We start from the raw sequence: 17,844 nt of genomic DNA, 5'->3' as shown, positions 1-17,844 counted from the left end.
GTACAGGCTGGACAAGTGGAGATCTTTCGCAGCCCTGGGGTGGGCATGTAGAGAGATGGAAGGTCTCTGTCCTTGGAGATGACCAGCCTGAGTGAGGGAAAGCCACGACCACCTTGCTGCGGTGGTGGGGAAGGTGCTGCTCTGAGCAGGAGGCTGGACTGGAGCCTCCAGAGGTCCCTTCCCACCAGCACTCCAACCCCTGAGACATCTGCCTGTCCCAGGGTGGCTGTAGGACCGGTGTTTTAAAAAGAAAACATCACCCAGTCCCAATGGGATGTAGAGACAGGAGGTACTGAAGCCTGACCGGAGTGTCAAAAACCCAGGATGCTACATGCTGGCTGTTCGAAAGACAACCTAAATATTCATGTGGATTTTAGAGCACCTCAAAATACTGCTCTGAAAAGGAATGTTTGGCTCAACTTCAATTAAAGAGCTGCTATGCTGCTTAAATTTAAGGCAGACTGTGATCTGCGTAACATTCTGGATTAATAGAATTTAATTTTCAAAGAAAATACACTTAGGACTAATATAAATAGCAGTAGAAAAGGCTGGCAAGCTTCATGGCTCCTTCCTGCTTGCACATCCCATATCTTTCTGGAGCCACCCTTATTTTTACCAGCCGGATGCATCAAATCCAAATGATGTGACCACTTGAAAGGACTTGTCGTTGGTGACCGAGTCCCAAGGAAACGGGCAGGAAACGGCACCAATCTGCCAAAGACAGCCCTGTGTTTTCAGCTTTGCGTCCTCTGCGCTGCCATACAGCTCTCACTGCAGACTTGTACTGGATTTCAGATTTTGTAAGTAAATCTGGGGTGGAAGAGTCTTTTCCAAACCTTAATTAAGTGAATAAGTCTGGGCTCAGGGTCCAGCTGCAAGAGATTTTCAATGTTCAGTTCCTAGCTTTTCCTTTTTAAATGTGTCTGTGAATCGTACCGGACTCTCTCGAGCAAAGAGCAGGGTCCTGCCCGAGCCAGCAGATTTGGGAAGCGACATAAAAAGCTGCCGTAACGGCAGAGCTTCTTACCAAAAAGCTCTTGCTGCGAGAGGCGAGTTTCTTAAGTTGCTGCATATCACCAACCCAACCCTTACATTTTCTGTATCTGGGATTTATAAGCTGTAGCGAAGCTTCTCTGTGGCTCACTGATCTTAGCGGGATCGGTTTGGTAGGACCGAACACAGTATGGTTGGCGAGGAGGAGCCGTTGAACCCGCGGAGGTTAAATTCAGTGAGCACCTTGCTGTGTGACTTTCCTATGATGTTAACAAAAGTAAGATGTTAAGACGGAACCCAAATAATCTCAGTTTGAAGCAAGCACGTAAACCAAGGATGGCATCACGCGTCCAAGCAAAACACAGCTCGGGCAGAGCGACTCTCCAAAGGCAACAGCCCCAGCAGTTAAAGCCGCCACCTGCAAACTCTTTTAAGGCATTTTGGTGGTGGGTTTTACATCCCACTGGGCTGTCGCTGGGGCTCTGCGCTGCTGTTCCTCGTGGCACGGATTATGCTTTTCTGTTTGCCCTGCATCAGCTTGCTGGTCTGTGCGATGGCACCGGCCCTGCGCGTGTGTGCGCATCGGGCACCGCAGGAGAAGCACCGGGGAAACCTGTGGGTGCCGGCACGGCCCGTGGGAACAGCAGCGGCCGGACACCACGGAGCATCCCCCAGTGATGCGATGAGCGGCAGTGCCCGGGTCCGGTGCGAGGCTGAGGCCGTGGCGGGGAGGATTTTGGTGCACAGAAGGTGCTTTTCCAGCCCAGCCACGCAACGGGACCGGCTGAGGGGCTCTGCACACCCACGCCAGGCTGCGAGGGCACAGCTCAGGGAGCCCCGTTTTGGCTCAGGCTGGTGAATCCCAGTTTTGCCCAGAAGCGCAGGAGCCCAGGCTGGTCCTAAGTGCTTGACCCTCTTGGGCTGGTCCCGGGTGTAGGAGCCCCGGGCTGGTCCTAAGTGCGTGACCCCCCCCAGGCTGGTCCTAAGTGCTTGACACCCCCCTCCCCCCCCCCCCCAGGCTGATCCTATGTGCTTGACCCCCCCCCCCCCCCCCGGCTGATCCTAAGTGCTTGACCCCCCCCCAAGCTGATCCTAAGTGCCTGACCCCCCCCCCCCAGGCTGATCCTAAGTGCTTGACCCCCCCCCCCCCGGCTGATCCTAAATGCTTGACCCCCCCCAGGCTGATCCTAAGTGCTTGACCCCCCCCCCAGGCTGATCCTAAGTGCTTGACCCCCCCGCCCCAGGCTGATCCTAAGTGCCTGACCCCCCCAGGCTGGTCCTAAATGCTTGACCCCCCCCAGGCTGATCCTAAGTGCTTGACCCCCCCCCCCAAGCTGATCCTAAGTGCTTGACACCCCCCCCCCCCCCAAGCTGATCCTAAGTGCTTGACTCCCCCCCCCCCCCCAGGCTGATCCTAAGTGTGTGACCCCCCAGGCTGATCCTAAGTGCTTGACCCCCCCCCCCCCCAAGCTGATCCTAAGTGCTTGACCCCCCCCCCCCAGCCTGATCCTAAGTGCTTGACTCCCCCCCCCAGGCTGATCCTAAGTGCCTGACCCCCCCCCAGGCTGATCCTAAGTGCTTGACACCCCCCCCCCCCCCCCAAGCTGATCCTAAGTGCTTGACCCCCCCGCCCCCTCAGGCTGTTCTTAAGTGTGTGACCCCCCCAGGCTGATCCTAAATGCTTGACCCCCCCGGGGCTGGTGCCGGCTTCACCCCCACCCCACGCGTGCACCCCGGTTCCCGTTCCAAGCCCCCCCCCCCCCTTACCCCATCCCCGGTTCGGCCCCCCGGGGGGGGGGGGCGATGCCGGCGGCGGCGGGCCCCGAGCCGGCGGGTGTGTGTGTGAAGGGGGGGGGGGGGGGGGGGGGGGGGGGGCGCGGCGGCGGCGCCATTGGCCGCGGGGCGGCGCCGCCCGCAGACAACGCACCGTGGGCCGGGTCGCTCCGCTCCTCCCCGCCCGGTTCCGGTGCGGCGGCGGCGGCGGCGGTGCAGGTGGAGCCGAGCCGCCAGCGGAGCTCCGCGCTCCGCCGCCCAGCGCGGCCCGGCTGGGGGCCGCCCCCACCCCCCCCCCCACCCCTACACACACACACAAACCTTCCACACACACACCCCCCCCCCCCCCCCCTCACTCCTTTCGCCGCTGCCCGCCCGAGCCCGCGGACGAACCGGCCTCGTCTTTGTCCCCGCCGCCGGCCTCAGCCCGGCCCCCGGCCGAGGTAGGCAGCGGGGCGGTGGGGGACGTTTCCAACCTGGGCGACCGCGGCTCTGTCAGCCCCGGGGAGGGGGCGGGGAGGGGCTTCCCCAGGGCCGAGACCCCCGTCCCCCGTGCAGGAGAGGCCTCCCCCGGGCCAGGCCTGGCCCCCCCCCCGCCCCCCCTTTCCCTCACAACCCCGAGATGGCTCCCCCCAGGGCAGCCCCGGCCGAGCCCCCCTGAAGGGCCCTGCTTCCCAAAGTCCCCCCCACCGTGGGGCCGGCAGGCTCCTTTGAAGGACTCGCAGATCGATGAGCCCCCCCCTCTGCAGCAGGGAGCCGGCCAGGCCTGGATTGAGTGTGTGTGGGGGGGTCGGGTCGCCTTCCCGGGGGTGTCGGAGCCCTGCGGCCCCTGCCTGAGGGTCCACAGCCTCTGGTGGGGCACCTTGTATGGATGGAGAGCGGCTGGCAGTGCTGTCCCCCCGCCCCAACCCCGGTATTTGGTGTGTGGCGTGCCAGGCACCAGGCGAGGGAGAATCCAGCGGTGGTCCTGGAGAGCCCGGGCTGGTGCTGGTGCCCAGGGAAGCATCAGGTGATGGTGGTTTCGAGAGCAGCTGACCCACGCCGGGAGGAGATGGTGTCCCGTGCGAATGCCTGCGGGTGTAAGCAAGCTTGGAAAAGCTGCCAGAGCTGATGGAGAAGACTTCAGGCTCGTGAGAACCCGAGTCGTTGGGTCGAACGAGGTCTGTGGACCTGTGGCTGCTTTGAGAGCGGGTGTTTAGACAGGGTAAACTCGAGCCTGTTGTTGGCTGGAATGTTTTTGTTCTAATCCTGTCTCTTTTCTCTCTTGAAGGCCAGCTGGCGCTTGCAGGGAGCGAGGCTGTAAGGGCAGAGGAGCGACAGCACTAACAGCTCTGCTGGGTTGCATCCTTGGGTGTATTTACTGAAATAGCATCTCTTTCTCTCTGAAAGCCTTGTTGAGAGAGGATGTGAGCAGCTGCAATGGGAAAAGAGCTGTCGATACCCCAGGTAGCCCAGATCTGTCTGGAGACTGAGCGTACGAGCCAATGCAGCCCACAGATCTGTGAGTTGTCCAAGATTTGCCCTTTGCTGGCAATCCCCAGGCTCCCAAAAACCAGATCTTCCCACACCTTTTTCCATGGTAAAGGTATGATCTGGGGTTTGAACATGTTACGAGGCTCTGCTGAGTAATGGGACGTTGAGAGGCTCCTGCAGAGGCGGTGTTGAGATGTGCTGGACTTGGCTCGGTGGCGAGTGGGCAGGAGAGATGAGGTGTCGCTTGTTGTGGGAGAGGAAGGGAAGCGAATGGCCTGAGGATTTGGACTGTGCGGTATTTTTTGCCCAACTGTATGATCTGTAAGTGGTTTCTGCCCTGTGCTTGTTCTAGCAGACGGTCGAAGCAGCACACTCTGGGAGGATGGGGAGGGTGGGCCCCGCTCTCTGAGGGTCCGGATGCAATACCTCTGACCAGATGTTTGCAGAGGATTTCAGCCTGGAAATCACAGCCTTTCTCAGGAGATCTCCGGCGCTTCCTGGTATGCAGTGAGGATCGGAGGATTTCAGCACTTCCTACTCGGCTGCCTGATGTGAGCAGGAAGTGGGAGCCTGAAAATGGCAGCAAAAGTGCTTGCAGCGAGGCTGGAAGCTCAACAGGCATAAGCACGTGGGATGATAATGAGGTTAGACCTGTCCTGAACAGGGTCCTAAACCTTTTGGACGTGTCATTTGGGAACGAACAAGTCACAATGTTAGGGCAGGTCCGTGCAAGTGTGTATCCTGTCCTGGGACAGCGTAGCAGGAGGACGGAGGTGAATGGGGACGGGTGCATGTGAGTGTGTCTTTCCCTGCAGTTGATTAAACGGCTTTGTTGCATCCTGCTGGGGCTCCGACGGGAACATCCCCAGGGCAGGGAGAGGCTCATGTTTTGGGTTGGTGCTGGGTGCTGTCCAGTGCAGTTCTGATCTGGTAGAGGTGTTTCAATGCGGCATAGTATTATATCTGGACTAGCAAAGTGATAAACTTTGTGTCGTCCCGAGATTGTGGGTCTGAATTTGTGTTGTGCCTCTGGCAGAGATGGGGAATCGAGGCCTGCGGTGGCTGGAGCGTGCATGTCATGACTCTGGCCCTGGGTTCTGTGTTCACACTTCACTGGGCTGTGGATTGGAGTAAAGACCCAGGTTGTATCTGGTGTTGGGAACAGAGACTGGTTGCTTAAAGTCTTTTGAGGCAGGTGGCGAGTGGCGGCACTGATAGCTTTGGGATACATGGCTTAAGCCAAAGTCCTCCCACCGTGGGGCACTGGGATAGAAACAATTCTTGGGAGGCTGAAAGCCAGTGCTGCAAAACCCTAACCATTTAGAAACTGTTGAAATTAAAATGAGGTTTGAAAATGTCAGTAATAAGGAGACGTGTATTTGGAGTCTTTGTGGCTCATATTTTCAGGCTTTTTCCTGTTCAAATAGTGGGATGCAATAGTATACGTGCTTTTTTAAGAGACTGTGAGATCCTGCAATCATATATTTAACAGCTGAGACCTTGGGGAGGGGGAAAAAACAAAGTGTGTTGGCAATGCTCCGAAACAAGGCAGCTCCTTCTGCCCCATTGCCTGACTCTTGCAGGGGAGGTGTGCAAATCTCCTGTTCGATCTCTGGTTCAAACATCAAGACCTTAGTTTTTCTGATCTGATTTATTACCTTTTGATCTCCATCCAGCCCTGTAGCTGCTCTCTGCTACGGAGGGATGGGACAGCACAGGATGGGTAGGTGAGTCAGTCCTGCCAGCTGCTGAGTCCTTCCCAATGTCTGTGTCTCATTACCTTGCTATGCTCCCTGAAGGCAGGAATGCATCCTTCCCCAGTTTAGGCTTTGTTGGCTTCCTATTAGGAGCTTCTTTGCTGACTTTTGTGTCGTTGGTAAAATGGGGGAGATGACAAACGGCCAGAGAAGCGTGTCCTGGCCTTGCTGAGTTTGAACAGTCTGGTTGCAGCTGGGTGGGCTTGTGTCAGACTTGAGCAGCCCTCTGTGACCAAGGCTTGGAGAGCCCCGTGCAGTTCAGCTCCTGACTGGCACGGCTGGTCTCTCATCTGCCACTCTGCCTTAAAAATACTGCAGAAACCCCTGCTGCTTACAGCCTCACAGCCTCGCTGAATGGCCATAATGTTTTCCTGCCTTTGTTGGTGCCTTTAATGTAAGTGGTTTGTTTCTGGTCACCCTGCTCCCTTTCTTTGGACGTATATGGGCTGCTCTGCTGAATTGCCTTCCCCGAAGAGCAAGGCTGGGCCTGTTGTATGTTAGGGACAATTTTGTCACTCAGAGAAGGTCTGAGTTGGTACATTTGCTGTATGATGTGATGGTGTCATGAAGCTTTCAAGGGGATGTACAGAGTTCAGAAGGCGTGCAGGGGCTTGTGGGGAGCGGTGTGAGTTGCTAATGCTGTTAATGTTAACTTTTTAGCAGAAAACTTGGGTCTTGTTAAGCCAAGCCAAGGAAGTTTAGGAGAGCAGTGCTGTCCTGCAGAATACAGGCAAAAGATTTGTTTTCTTTCTCTGCCTTGGAGAGCTCTGTCTTCCCTTGAAACTGTCTTCCAGATATAGCAGCAGTTGCTAACACTGAATGAATGCGTGCTGAATTTGGGCAGCTCTGAGGCTGCTGTATGTTGTGCAGGATTCAGTCATTTGGGTTTGAGTTTAGCCAGAGCAAGCGAAGCTAGTGTGCTTGGGTGGCATTGTCCCAGTTGTCAAACTATAAATAGCAAACGGAGCCCAAGCGCTTGTTGAACTGACTTTGGAAATTTCCCAGACTCACCTTGGAGGAGGAATTCCTGCCAAGGCACATCAGCCCTTGGCAGAGTGGGGCTGAAGGCGGTGAATGCTCAGCATGATGCAGAAGTACCCGTAAATGAGTCGATGAGGTGGCAGAGCTGGTATGAGTGCCACATGTCTGTGTCACTGTGGTCCCTGTTGGGCAACATCTGAGGATGCTGAGGAAAGAGCCTTGAGTCAGTGCTATGCTGTCACCCAGAGAGGTCTTCAGCAGAGAGGGAATGTCCAAAAGTGAGGACTTCCATGGAGGTCCTGACCCCAAGGAGAGGCTGGAGCAAGATAGTGGCTGTCCGTTATGCTTCAGCGCCTTAGCACATCCATCACTTGTATCTGTTCGTCTTCCCTCATCCTAAAAGTTTAGTCCATTCATGTTCAAGGCTAAGTGGGGTGGATGGTGCTCTCTATTGTCAATGCAAGAATTATGAAGGTGTCTCTGAGGCTGGAGTCTTGCTCAGTGGCTGGCTGGCTTGCTTTTTGCACCTCGGTACAGTAACAAACCACATCGCTCACTCGCAGGCAGATACTTTAGGCTTCGTCCTGTGAGGTATCCAGGAGTAGGAACGCATGCCAGCAGGAGAATTAGCTCTTCCACAGGGTTGCATTGCACAGTTGGATCAAAATACCGCTCACATCAGTGCAAAACAAACACTGCTGCTGGTCTGGCACGCGGTCGCGGTCATGCTCACCCTGCGGCCTCTCTGTGCTGCACTAAATGACGGTGTGTGCTACAGGGGGACGGAGGCTCTGCTCTGGAGAGGTGGGTGCTAAAGGTAGGGAACAAGAAGACAGAGATGCAGTAGTTGGGGGAAGAGATGGAAACTGAGAGTATCTCACACTGGCCTCCAGAAGAGACTAATTTCTCTTGATGGAGAAATTTTTTACGTGTGCAGGGTGTCCCCATCAGCAGTGCCTGCCTTGACCATCCTTCCCACGTTTTCCCAGGGAGTGGGACAGGAGTGGGAGTTGCTGCTGGCTGTACATGGCTCCTAGCTTTTGGCACTCTTAGCCGATGGCTCTTCTGGGCTCTTTGTGCATCGCAGTGTGTAACTTAGGATCAAAAAAACTCTACTGGTTTACTGTAGCTATCCTAAAGTCATACCTCAAAACCAAGACCCAAAGCTTTGCTTATTTTAGAAATGACTCAGTTGATGTTACAAGGCATGAAATAAGCAGGTAGGGTTTCCCGGTGCGTTTGGGTTTCTTGACAAGATTGCTCTTGCCTGTACTGATTCATTGGGTCACATTAGGTGATCCTGGACTTTGTCCCTCCGCTTTCCCACCTTCTTCTCCTACTTTGCCTCTTCTATTCCCTTTCTCCACCTTCCCTTTTACTCGAGTACACCCAGTTCTCCTGCAACTCCCCCTCTGTGAGGAGTGTGGTAGGCATTTATAGAAATAAAATAGGAAGGTGTCCTGATCCGGTTTGTGTTCCAGTTGTAGCTGGAAGGATATCAGCTTGTCCCTTGGCTTATCTGCTTCTCCGAAAGAGAGCAGTGTGTCCAAGGAGCCTCTGGAGCATCCTGCGGTCCTGCAAATGCCTTGGAGTTCAACTCCACGGCGGGTGGAAGCAGGGCACTGGGGCAGCCTCTGGGGAGAAGTGGACTCCCTCATGCTGCAGGAAGGAGTCTGGAGGTGGTGCTGGGAGTGGTTCATGGGGGGATGTTCTTGAGCCTTCAGGGAAGGAGAATCTCTTACGCAAGGGAGGCAAAAACAGTGTTGATGCTGAGGCTGCTTTTTCAAAAGCTGCCGTTGCGTAAGAGCGAAGCCTTGGGCAGCACAGAAAATGTGGAGAACGTCACTTCCTAGCAATAGCTCAAGACAAAGCGATGATTGCTCCCTGAATTTCTTCCTTTATGCGTATCCGAAACTTCAAGGCTTATGTAAATTCTCCAGGTTTGCTCACTGCTTGATGCACTTAACTTTGCAGAGGATATGTTTCCATACGTAGCCTGGGGGTGCAACTACCAAGTGAAAATAGTCTCTTCTGTTCCTGCCATAGACTCTTTTCCTCATCTAGCTGCCTTCAGCAACACTTCAGAGGCTGGTGAAAGCACCTGCTTTCCAGTATTATCTTTTAGTGCCTGCAGGGTGGGAATATTCACAGCAGAGAGGCTGTCTGAAGTGGGAGCCTGTCCCTGCTCCCTCCCTCCCCTTGACAGCCCAGAGCAGAGGAGAAGCACCGTTCTCCCACTTCCCTTGCCTTGCTCAGTCACAGGTTTTGCTGTGTCCTTTTTGTCATCTGTGTGGGCTCACCCTTGGTCCTCTGGCCTCTCTGCCCGTGTCTCAGGGCTGAGACAGGGACTGTCACGTGGCTCCTTGCTGTCCCAGGGATGTCGAGGATGGAGGGTTGACTATTTCTGCAGATGCTACAGAGCACCTGGACGCAGGAGCCTCTGCTTCTTTTGGGGCTCATCTCCTGGCTTCTGCTGAGCTCAGGATCATGCCTGCCTCCTTCTTTTCCTTCTTCCAGGACTGCACCAACTCCTTCCTGCAGCAGTAGAGAGGTCCTCGCGTGAGGGTGTGGAGGTGCTGGTGGGCAGACTTGCAGTACGGTCCGTTTGCCTTGAAAATGACTTCCACAGAGACCAAGCCTGAGAGCGGACACAGTTCTCCTTGGCTCAGGGATGCGTCGAAGCCTGATGAAACTACCGGGCACTCCTCGTACGCCTGTGGTCAGCCCCCTTCGTGGCCTTGCTGCTCCCCTCCGTGCTGGGGCTGAGGCGGGCTGGATCCTCTTTGGCCTTGGTGGCACTTCTGTCCCCACAGCACAGTTGCAGAACAGAGCTGCCACCAGCTGGAGGTGACAGTGTCCCAGAAGTGGGGATCCCCATGGTGGGGGACAGCCCTTGCCACAGTGCCAGGGTGGTTGGGTTTTGTCTGGGTCCCTGCAGCCACGTGGTTGTCACCTGCTGGCATGGGGCAGGCAGAGAGGACAGTAGCGGTGGCTCACGCCACTGTAATAATTGAACTGCAGTGTTAAGCAAATCTGCGGCTTGTGATCTTTATTCAGAGTGCTCAGCCTCTTTGAAACCATGGTTTAATACAGACTGTTTGACAGAGGCCTTAATAAGCAGTTGCTGTCTGGATGACGACTGGAATTGGAGGTGCCGTGTTCCCTCAGATGCCCTGTGTAAGTTTTGGAGGATGCTTTTATAACAAACTAAGCTGGTGGGTCTGGGGAATTCAATTATTTAGCACTGTAGACTCTGTCAATACCTGCTTATGACTTACTCCTGTCCAAAAACCAGTAGAAAATACATTTCTTGGTTTTGAGTAAGCTGGCAGAATATACTGGCATCATGAGTATTCAAATGCACATGCTGACGAGTTGGACACACTATGAACTAGCAGAGAGCTGCTGCAGGGACCGGTTTCAGGTGGTGAGTTTGTTTTCCCAGTATCTAAGGGTTGAAATCAAATACGCTCCGAGTATTGCCATTTAAATTTCCCTACATTAATCTTAATGTTGGTTGCTAACCGAGACCAGATCTTTCCTAAACACATCTGGTGTCTGGGTACGATTGCAACCCTTTTTTCTCAGGGTGTGCTATGCTGAAGAGAGCTGCAAGGGTCTGCTTGAGGTCAGAAAGCAAAGACAAGGTTTGGGGTTTGTGGGTGCTCTGTCTGGTTGCTTTGGTTGTGTCGGCTCCCTTTGAGGCTTGGCTCGGCCGCTTGTGAGCGCTTGGTCGCAGCAGGATCTCTGGGAGCCCTGCTCAACGAAGGTGCCTGGGCAGGCTGAACCTGTGGCAACATGCTCTGCTCGACATGGGCTGCGCAGCAGAGGCGTGGGCAGCACGGGAGGCAGTTTGCTGGGGTTTTGCTGGATCCCAGGCAGGGAGAAGGAATGGCCACACTGGGCTGCTGCCTGTTGGGGTCCAGCTGTGCAGTTCTTGGTGGGCTCAGCCGGTCCTGGGGATGCTCAGGGCACTGCAGGGCTGGTGCTGTGCCCGGGGACAACCCGCTTAGTATCACACTGCTGTAAACACAGATGCCGTGGCTTGGTTTTTGAGGAATGAGGTGGCAAAGTGGTGCGGAGTGGGCCTTGGGGATTCATCACGGCGTTTGCTTTGCCTCAAAAGCACGCGCGGTGGCTCTACCTTCTGTTACCCAAATCTTTCTTGGTGAGGTGAGAGTTGTTGTGCAGAGTTTCCTCTTTATATCCTCTTATGTCACGCTGCCCCGCCGGCTGAGTGTGCTCAAAATAGCTGCCAATCCCAGTAGGTTTCACTTCAAGGTCTCTATTCTTAGCTTGCTGGTTAGCTGAGCAAGCTGCGTTACTCAGTAGTCATGAGTTCAAGGACTGTAGGGTGAAGACTAGCAAACTTATGCCATGCAGGAGTTTTGTTTGCGTTTCATGGCAGCTTTGAAGGGACGTCTTGGGCAGAGTCCTACTCAGCAGCTTCAGACTTGCATGCTCAAAAAAAGAGCCACATGTATGTGAGTATGAAATAAGAGTTGCCGGAGCCAGTACATACTCCCGGAGGAGGCAGACGGCTCAGAAGACGGGATGACTCAGTGTACAAGAGTCTGTTAAGTGGCCTATTGCATCTGACCCATCTACGAGCAGCCTTATCAGATGCGTCTTACTGCTGCACTGATGACCAGATACGTGTGAGGCAGGAGTGAAGCAGAAGTGAATGTGAGATGCGGAGTGGTAGCTTCCCGGGAGCGGAACTAGCTGGATGTTCTCAGACTGTTGCACCAAGGCTGAAGATATCTACCACTCTGGTGATGTTCAGCTCATCCTGTAAGTGCCTTTCCTGTCCCTGGGGGATTTTTTCCTTCCTTGCACGGCTGTGAATCCTGACTAGTTGGGTGGGCTGGCTAAAGGCATACACAGGAGCATCCTTCTGTACGGCACATGGAGAACGGTTCATACATGGGCCTGAACTGAAGCTTTAATCTGCGTCTGGTGGAGACAGCACCCACTGGAGCAGGTTAAGGGCTTTGAGGTTTTCATCACCTGTGTGCAGGGTCCCAGCTCTGTGCCTGCGTGGGAGCTTTCCACAGCCCCGTAAGCCACAGGGGGAGAGCAGACAGCATCAGTCCCAGTTGCATCAGCAAACACAGGACGGGCTCATCTGTTATCTCCTCTGCTTTTTGTGGCAGTTTCATTGGGAACTCGCCATTTACCCACCCGACTCTTGCTCAGAACTGATGAAGGTGCTACCTAGATGGATGCAGAGGGACCCCTCGCTAGTCCTTCAGCAGGACTTAGTTATTTTTGAGAGTGCATTTTGGGAGAGATATTGTTTTCCAGACTTCATTTAAATTCCTTTAACTTTTTCAAACTATTGTTGAAGCTGTCTGATGCCAGTTCTGCTGGGCTTAGATGGATTTCCACCCAGGAGTGGACTAGGCACAGCATGCTGGAGTTAGGGCGTGGGCAGGGGCAGCATCCTGCATCTGAGGGATTTATGGCACGGGAGAAAGAGCCTGTCCTGGGGGCGAAAGGTGCTGGCCGTGGCTTTTGCTGTGTGCGGGGAGGTGGTTGAGGCTCTGTATGTGGGGTTGCTGGGGAGTGAGTGTTGTGTACCCAGTTTGCATCCTGCCTACGCTGCGGGTAACGGTCACGTGCAGACGAGGCCTTTGTCCTGTGCCTGACTGCTTTTTTTAAAATTTATTTTTAGGTGCTCTTTGGCTTCCTCTTCCTCCTGCGCTGCACTGCAGTCCCTCTTTCTAACTCCCTCTTCTAGGATTGCTTTTTGAACAATCAGTTCCTCCTTAAACCCATTTTTGCAGGCCTTTGTCTGTGCTTGGGAGCTGGCCCAGTTTAGCATTAGCAGCTGCTGGCTCCTTCTGGGTAAGCAAGAACAAATAAAGGTTTACACTGAATGAATCATTTGAGCCTTATCTGTCTTTCGAATTCAGGACAGCTGTACAACTTTTGCGTGGAGTCTGCCTGGAGGGCACAGAGGCTCCTCAGTGAAAAACTTCTCCTGCCAGTGGCCAGGGCTTAATGGGTTTGTGCTGCTGATCCGTGCACTGCCTCAGTGAATTCTTCTGTGCGCCTCTTTGAGCTTTATCCCACGCTTGGTTACGAAGCACAACTCTGGAATAACTCCCTTTCCTTGAAGACTTGCTCCACACCAGCTTTGCTATAGGCTCCTGTGGAAATTTGGCTTAGGGGATGCTTTGAGTGGTTTGATCACCACGTGAAAATGCAGATGATGGCTGCAGAGCATCGTGGTGGGAACCACATCGTGGTGGGACCCGTGTAGTGGATAAGCTTTGAAAGGCAGACAGTGCATGGTTTGTGGGGAGTGAGCTGTTGGCATCCCCTTGAGCTCTTCGCTTAAGCAAAGGGGCACGATGGAGCGTCAACACTGCAGGAACCGTGGTGTGGCTTTGCTGGTTTAAGAGGCAGGATTTGTAGATAAGTAGCGCTAGTTAGTTTAATAACAGGAATGTGGGAGAAGGGAGGGGAGCAGCAGATAAGCCTTGGGCTAGTGCTTGAAAAGTTTTAATCTGACACTAAGGTGGGGAGTTGCAGCAGAGCTAATAATTGAGATGAACGGGACAGTTTTTAATCCCCTCTTCCTGCTGTCCTCAGCTTCTGGCACTCTAGATTAGTCTTGGTTTATCCTCTTTCTACAGGGTGCAGAGAGGCACCCTGTCTAACCGTAATGAAGGTCTTGCCAACAGATCTGGTGGTGTTTAGTGGTTTAGAGGAAGTGCCGGTGCGTGGTGAGCCTTGCCCACCCTCCTGCAGTCTAGTCCTTCTCCCAGCTCGCGTCCTCTGGTCGTCAGAGCTCATCAGAAGAAGAAGCAGGCTTAGACACGTGATGCAGTGGTGGCAAACTCCTCGTAGCTTCTTGCAATTTCCTTTTTTTTTTTTTTTTTTTTTTTTTTTTAAATTCTTCAGAGAATATGTGCCACAGAGCCTGCCTGTCTCTCCACACCCTCCACAGATGCTACAGGGAGGTTGTGGCTCTGCGGCTGGATAAACCATTTGCCTGTTGCGATGCTGGGAGCCACCACACTCTTGCAGACTGGAGGTGTTGGTGGAGCTTCCTTCATGTGTTCGTAACCTGCCTTCCCAGTTTGTCTCCTCCCACACCCAAGGACATGTGTTAAGATCAAGAGAGGGACATGGTGGCTTGGTGGCTTCGGTACTGTAAGGCATTGAGGACACATTTGCAAAATAGAAGTCCATCCTTTCCAGTGGGCCAGGCCTTGGAAGGTGAAGATGGCTCTATCCTTTGCGTGGTAGCAAGGGCCAACCTTGCTGTTGACTTGATAAGAAGAATTAGGGGATTAAAGTGGGCCTTGGCTCCCGAGTGCAGGGGCTCTTGGCACTTTGACTTCTCTGTAGAAGATCCGCAGGCTGTCCTGGCTGCTCAGAGCTGGGCTTTTAGCTCCTGTGAAATGTATTGAGGTGTACGGAGGATCGTGGGTTGTCAGCAAGGTCTTTTCCTGCCTCGTTGGTGACTTCCCTAGGGCTCCCTGGAGCTGGGCTTGCTCTGAAGCAGTGATGGCCAAGGCTTTTGGCATGCTTGGAAGTGATTTTAGGACTAAGGTAAGGTCCTGGGTGAGGAATCAAACAGGTGCTTCTAATAGTGGTGGCAGAATAAGGTTGTGTCGTGGCAGAAGCTGTTTCCTTAATTTCATGTGAACTCTTTCCTGCAAACCCTGATGGATAAACTGCATCCCGTTCTTCTCTGGAGCTTGGGGGCACCCGTCTGTGCTTGTGACCTGGCCTGGGAGCTGCAGTAGAGTGGGGACATGCAGGGCTACATATTTTGGGTTGGGAAGAATAATGCAGAGACCCTTTCCACCTTAAATATGTAATTTTGAAGGAGGTCTGCAGGATGCTGAGGTGGTACAGCTGCACTATGCATGGTGAGCTTGGCTATTTTCTGTATCTTCATCTGACGTGGAGGTGGCACATCAAGCTCGGTCATCAGCAGGAGGCTCCTCTTCCATGCTTTGGTTTCCATCACGGGATGGCCGGACCCAGAGACTTGGTGGAAGAGGGGTCTTGAAAGAGGGGTAGGGAGGCAAACCTCGCTATTGTGAACACAAAGACTTACTCCCGAGACGTGGGAAGGTCTTGCTCTGAGCCTGATGAGCTGCAGCACGGAAGAGGAGAGCACAAAGGTGGCACCAAGCACATGGTGCCAGAGGAGGGAAAGCCAGGGCAGGGAGACACGGCAGCGCCAACTCCTCAGCCAACACAGTTTCTTTTTAAAACTGAATTTTTCAGTCTTTCTGAAAGCTTCCTATGCATTAGGCTGGCTCTGTAACCCATCTGTCAGGCCCAGGCTGGGGCAGTTTGGGGCCAAACCCATGGATCCATGCACGGAGGGTTTCTGAGGGATGCCCCCAGCTAGCTGCCACGAGCCTGTGTCAATTACTGCTTAACTTCTGGTCTCCCTGGCTGTGTCGGGCAGACTCCGAGTGCCCCAGTGCAGGGGTAAGCAAACAGGGCTTGTACAACCCTTACAAAGCCAGGGCTGGAACCTGCTTTTCTAGTATGACAGACCAGGTCTCAGCCACTCTGCCTCTTTAAAGCAAGTGTACTCAGAGAGGGTTTGGCTTTTCTGCCTATAACTAATTTTTTAGCCATTAGGTAGACGGGGCAAAAGTCCCTGCTGGATTTGTCCAAGCAGCTCATTGCGGAGCCGTTGGAGGTTGTTTGTGTTGCGACGCCTTGTCTTGTGCGGCGAGTCCGTCCCTGGTCGTGTACCACATGTGATGGGTGTGCACAGATGCTGAATCCCCCTCTTCCTCACCGGCTGGATGCTCTGTAAAGGGAGCGGGAATAATTTACCTGGATTAAACCACACGTCGTTCTCCCTTCATCTTCAAGGCTCTGCTGTCGTAAACAGCTGCTTACTGGAGTAGGTAAGTGGAGGCAGCGCAGTCCTGCCAAGCCCTCGTGTCCACAAATGACTAAATCCTGCCTGAAAAGTCAAAGTATGAAAACATTATTTTTTGGTTTTGGCTGAGCCTCGTGGATTGCTGGGATCGAGCCATCTTGGCTGCCTGGCAGGATAGCAGAGCCGCCCCTCTGGATGCTGGCTGGGGCTCTGCCCACCTTGCAGCTGGCGGAGGAGGGTGGAGGAAGGCTGGTGCGGACGTGTTGGGGGGCAGGTGGGGGTCTGGGGTGCTGGAGGGGGGTGCCTGGGGGCTGCCGCTGCCGCAGCAGCATTCGGACCAGCCTTACAGCCTGGGATCCGCTAGCAGCACTCTTGCAAAAATTGTTGTGCCCATTGGCAAAGTGTGTTGGCAGGAGGGCTGGAGGGCGGTGCTGCGGCTGCAAGCCCTCGCAGTTCATAAATAACTGTGGGGGCTGGAGAGCCGGGCTGGTGTCTCATAGAGGAGCTGTCATGCCAGCCCCTGTGCAAACGCAGCACCTTGCCTGCGTTTTCTGGCTTTTAAGCTGGCTTTTTTTTCGTGTGCACTTCCCCGGTGGGGGCCTGCATGCAGCTGGGGGTTTCTGCGTGCTGCCCTCATTTGCTTGCTGCTCTGACATCCCGTGTTGAGATGGTGGCCAGTTGTCGCCCGCTTGCAGGCAGCCCTGCCTGCCTGGAGCTGGGTCAGGAGCCTTGTTGAACCGTGCGGTGGGTCTGTCATTCTGTTGCAGCCTGGCCAATCGATTCTGCTGTTGGTTCTTAGGGAGTAGGTGGATACGAGATGGGAGACACTGATGTTTAATAGGGCACTGGTCTGGGAAAGGAGAGCTCTGAGCAGCTCCGTGCTAGAGACTCTTTGTGCATTTTGATGTCTCTTTAATATACGCTGGAGCAGGAGCCTAAGAGGGTGGAGAGCAGTCTGGTAGTTGCCCAGTCTAACTAGGTGTCCTGGCGTGCTCCTGGGAGCGCAGATCTTGCTGCCTGAAACATCTGACGTGTCTCACCTCTGTGGTGTAGGCTGCTGTGAGAGCAGGTGCCTACAAACTCGGCGGTGCCGCATGTTGTGTTGCTCAAAGACCCCTGGCTCTGGCCGGTGGCCCAGCAGAGACCACTTTCTTCTCTGAATAGCACAGCAGCTCGTGGACTGTTTGGTCTGATTGTGTCTCCGCTGTGTGTTGAATGCAAGCAGCAGTGGACCAGGCAATGCATAAGTCACTGTGCATCCCTGCCTGCAACTTGCTTCTGCTTCCTATGCTTGCATCTGCAGCTCCCCAGGCTTTCCCAAGTGTACCCCTTTTCCACCCAGAACAGCCCTTTGCAAAAGTTGATTTCCCACCTGGCCAGCAGAGATAACATAAAATGGATATCTGCTCTCGTCCTCCATAAGCTCCAGTCCTTAGAGATGGTGCATGGGTTCAGCTGCAAGTGAGACGTGGGACCCACAGGAGCTCCACACAAGCCTGGACTCCTGCTGTCTGGCTAGAGCTGTAGGGACAGAGCTGAGGAGCCTATGGTATGTATGGGAGGTGAGAAATTGTGATGTGGAGAGGAGGCAAGGTGCTACGGACCTTCATCTCCCAGTGAAGAGGTAGGTGATGTGTTGTTTGCTCTAACACAACTGTCTTGCTCATAGCAGGATCTGATGTGACGCATAATTGGGGGATACTCGTGCTTTTTCAAACTTCTTTAACTTGGCCAAATTTATAATCAACCTTTGCTTCAGAAGAGCTTGGGAGTCACGCTCTGGGTTGTCCATTTGCAGCTGCAGAGGACAAGCGTGCCCATGCCTCAAAAGGGCAAGCTCAAAGCTGGACTCTGTGCCAGCTGGTTAGACGTGGTGGTGGGAATGGACTGTCCCTTTGTGTCTCCTCTTCCTTGCTTGTTCCACAGGCATGGCTTGGCTTGCAGGGGCTCAGGCAGCAGACTGTGGGCAGTCTGGGATTGCTGCTGGTGGAGACAGAG

General features: G+C 54.1%; 1 protein-coding gene across 4 annotated transcripts in view; it reads left to right on the top strand.

Annotated features, from left to right (window-relative positions):
* The window catches only part of HDAC7 (histone deacetylase 7), a 90,846-nt gene that overhangs the window by 31,013 nt on the left and 41,989 nt on the right, over positions 1-17,844 (top strand). For 2 of the 4 annotated variants that reach the window (XM_049818717.1, XM_049818714.1), the window contains exon 1: positions 11,300-11,771. The exons of 1 other annotated variant lie outside the window; for it this stretch is intronic. In XM_049818717.1, the coding sequence (XP_049674674.1) occupies positions 11,669-11,771 (103 nt within the window). In that variant the 5' untranslated portion in view covers positions 11,300-11,668. Of the gene's footprint in view, positions 1-3,095; positions 3,210-11,299; positions 11,772-17,844 lie in introns of those variants that run through there. One more of the 4 variants, XM_049818718.1, reaches the window with a different exon arrangement.

The sequence above is a fragment of the Accipiter gentilis genome, chromosome 16 (genome assembly GCF_929443795.1).
Source record: "Accipiter gentilis chromosome 16, bAccGen1.1, whole genome shotgun sequence".
Lineage (NCBI taxonomy): Eukaryota > Metazoa > Chordata > Aves > Accipitriformes > Accipitridae > Astur > Astur gentilis.
This window is presented reverse-complemented; position numbering and strand designations above follow the sequence as displayed.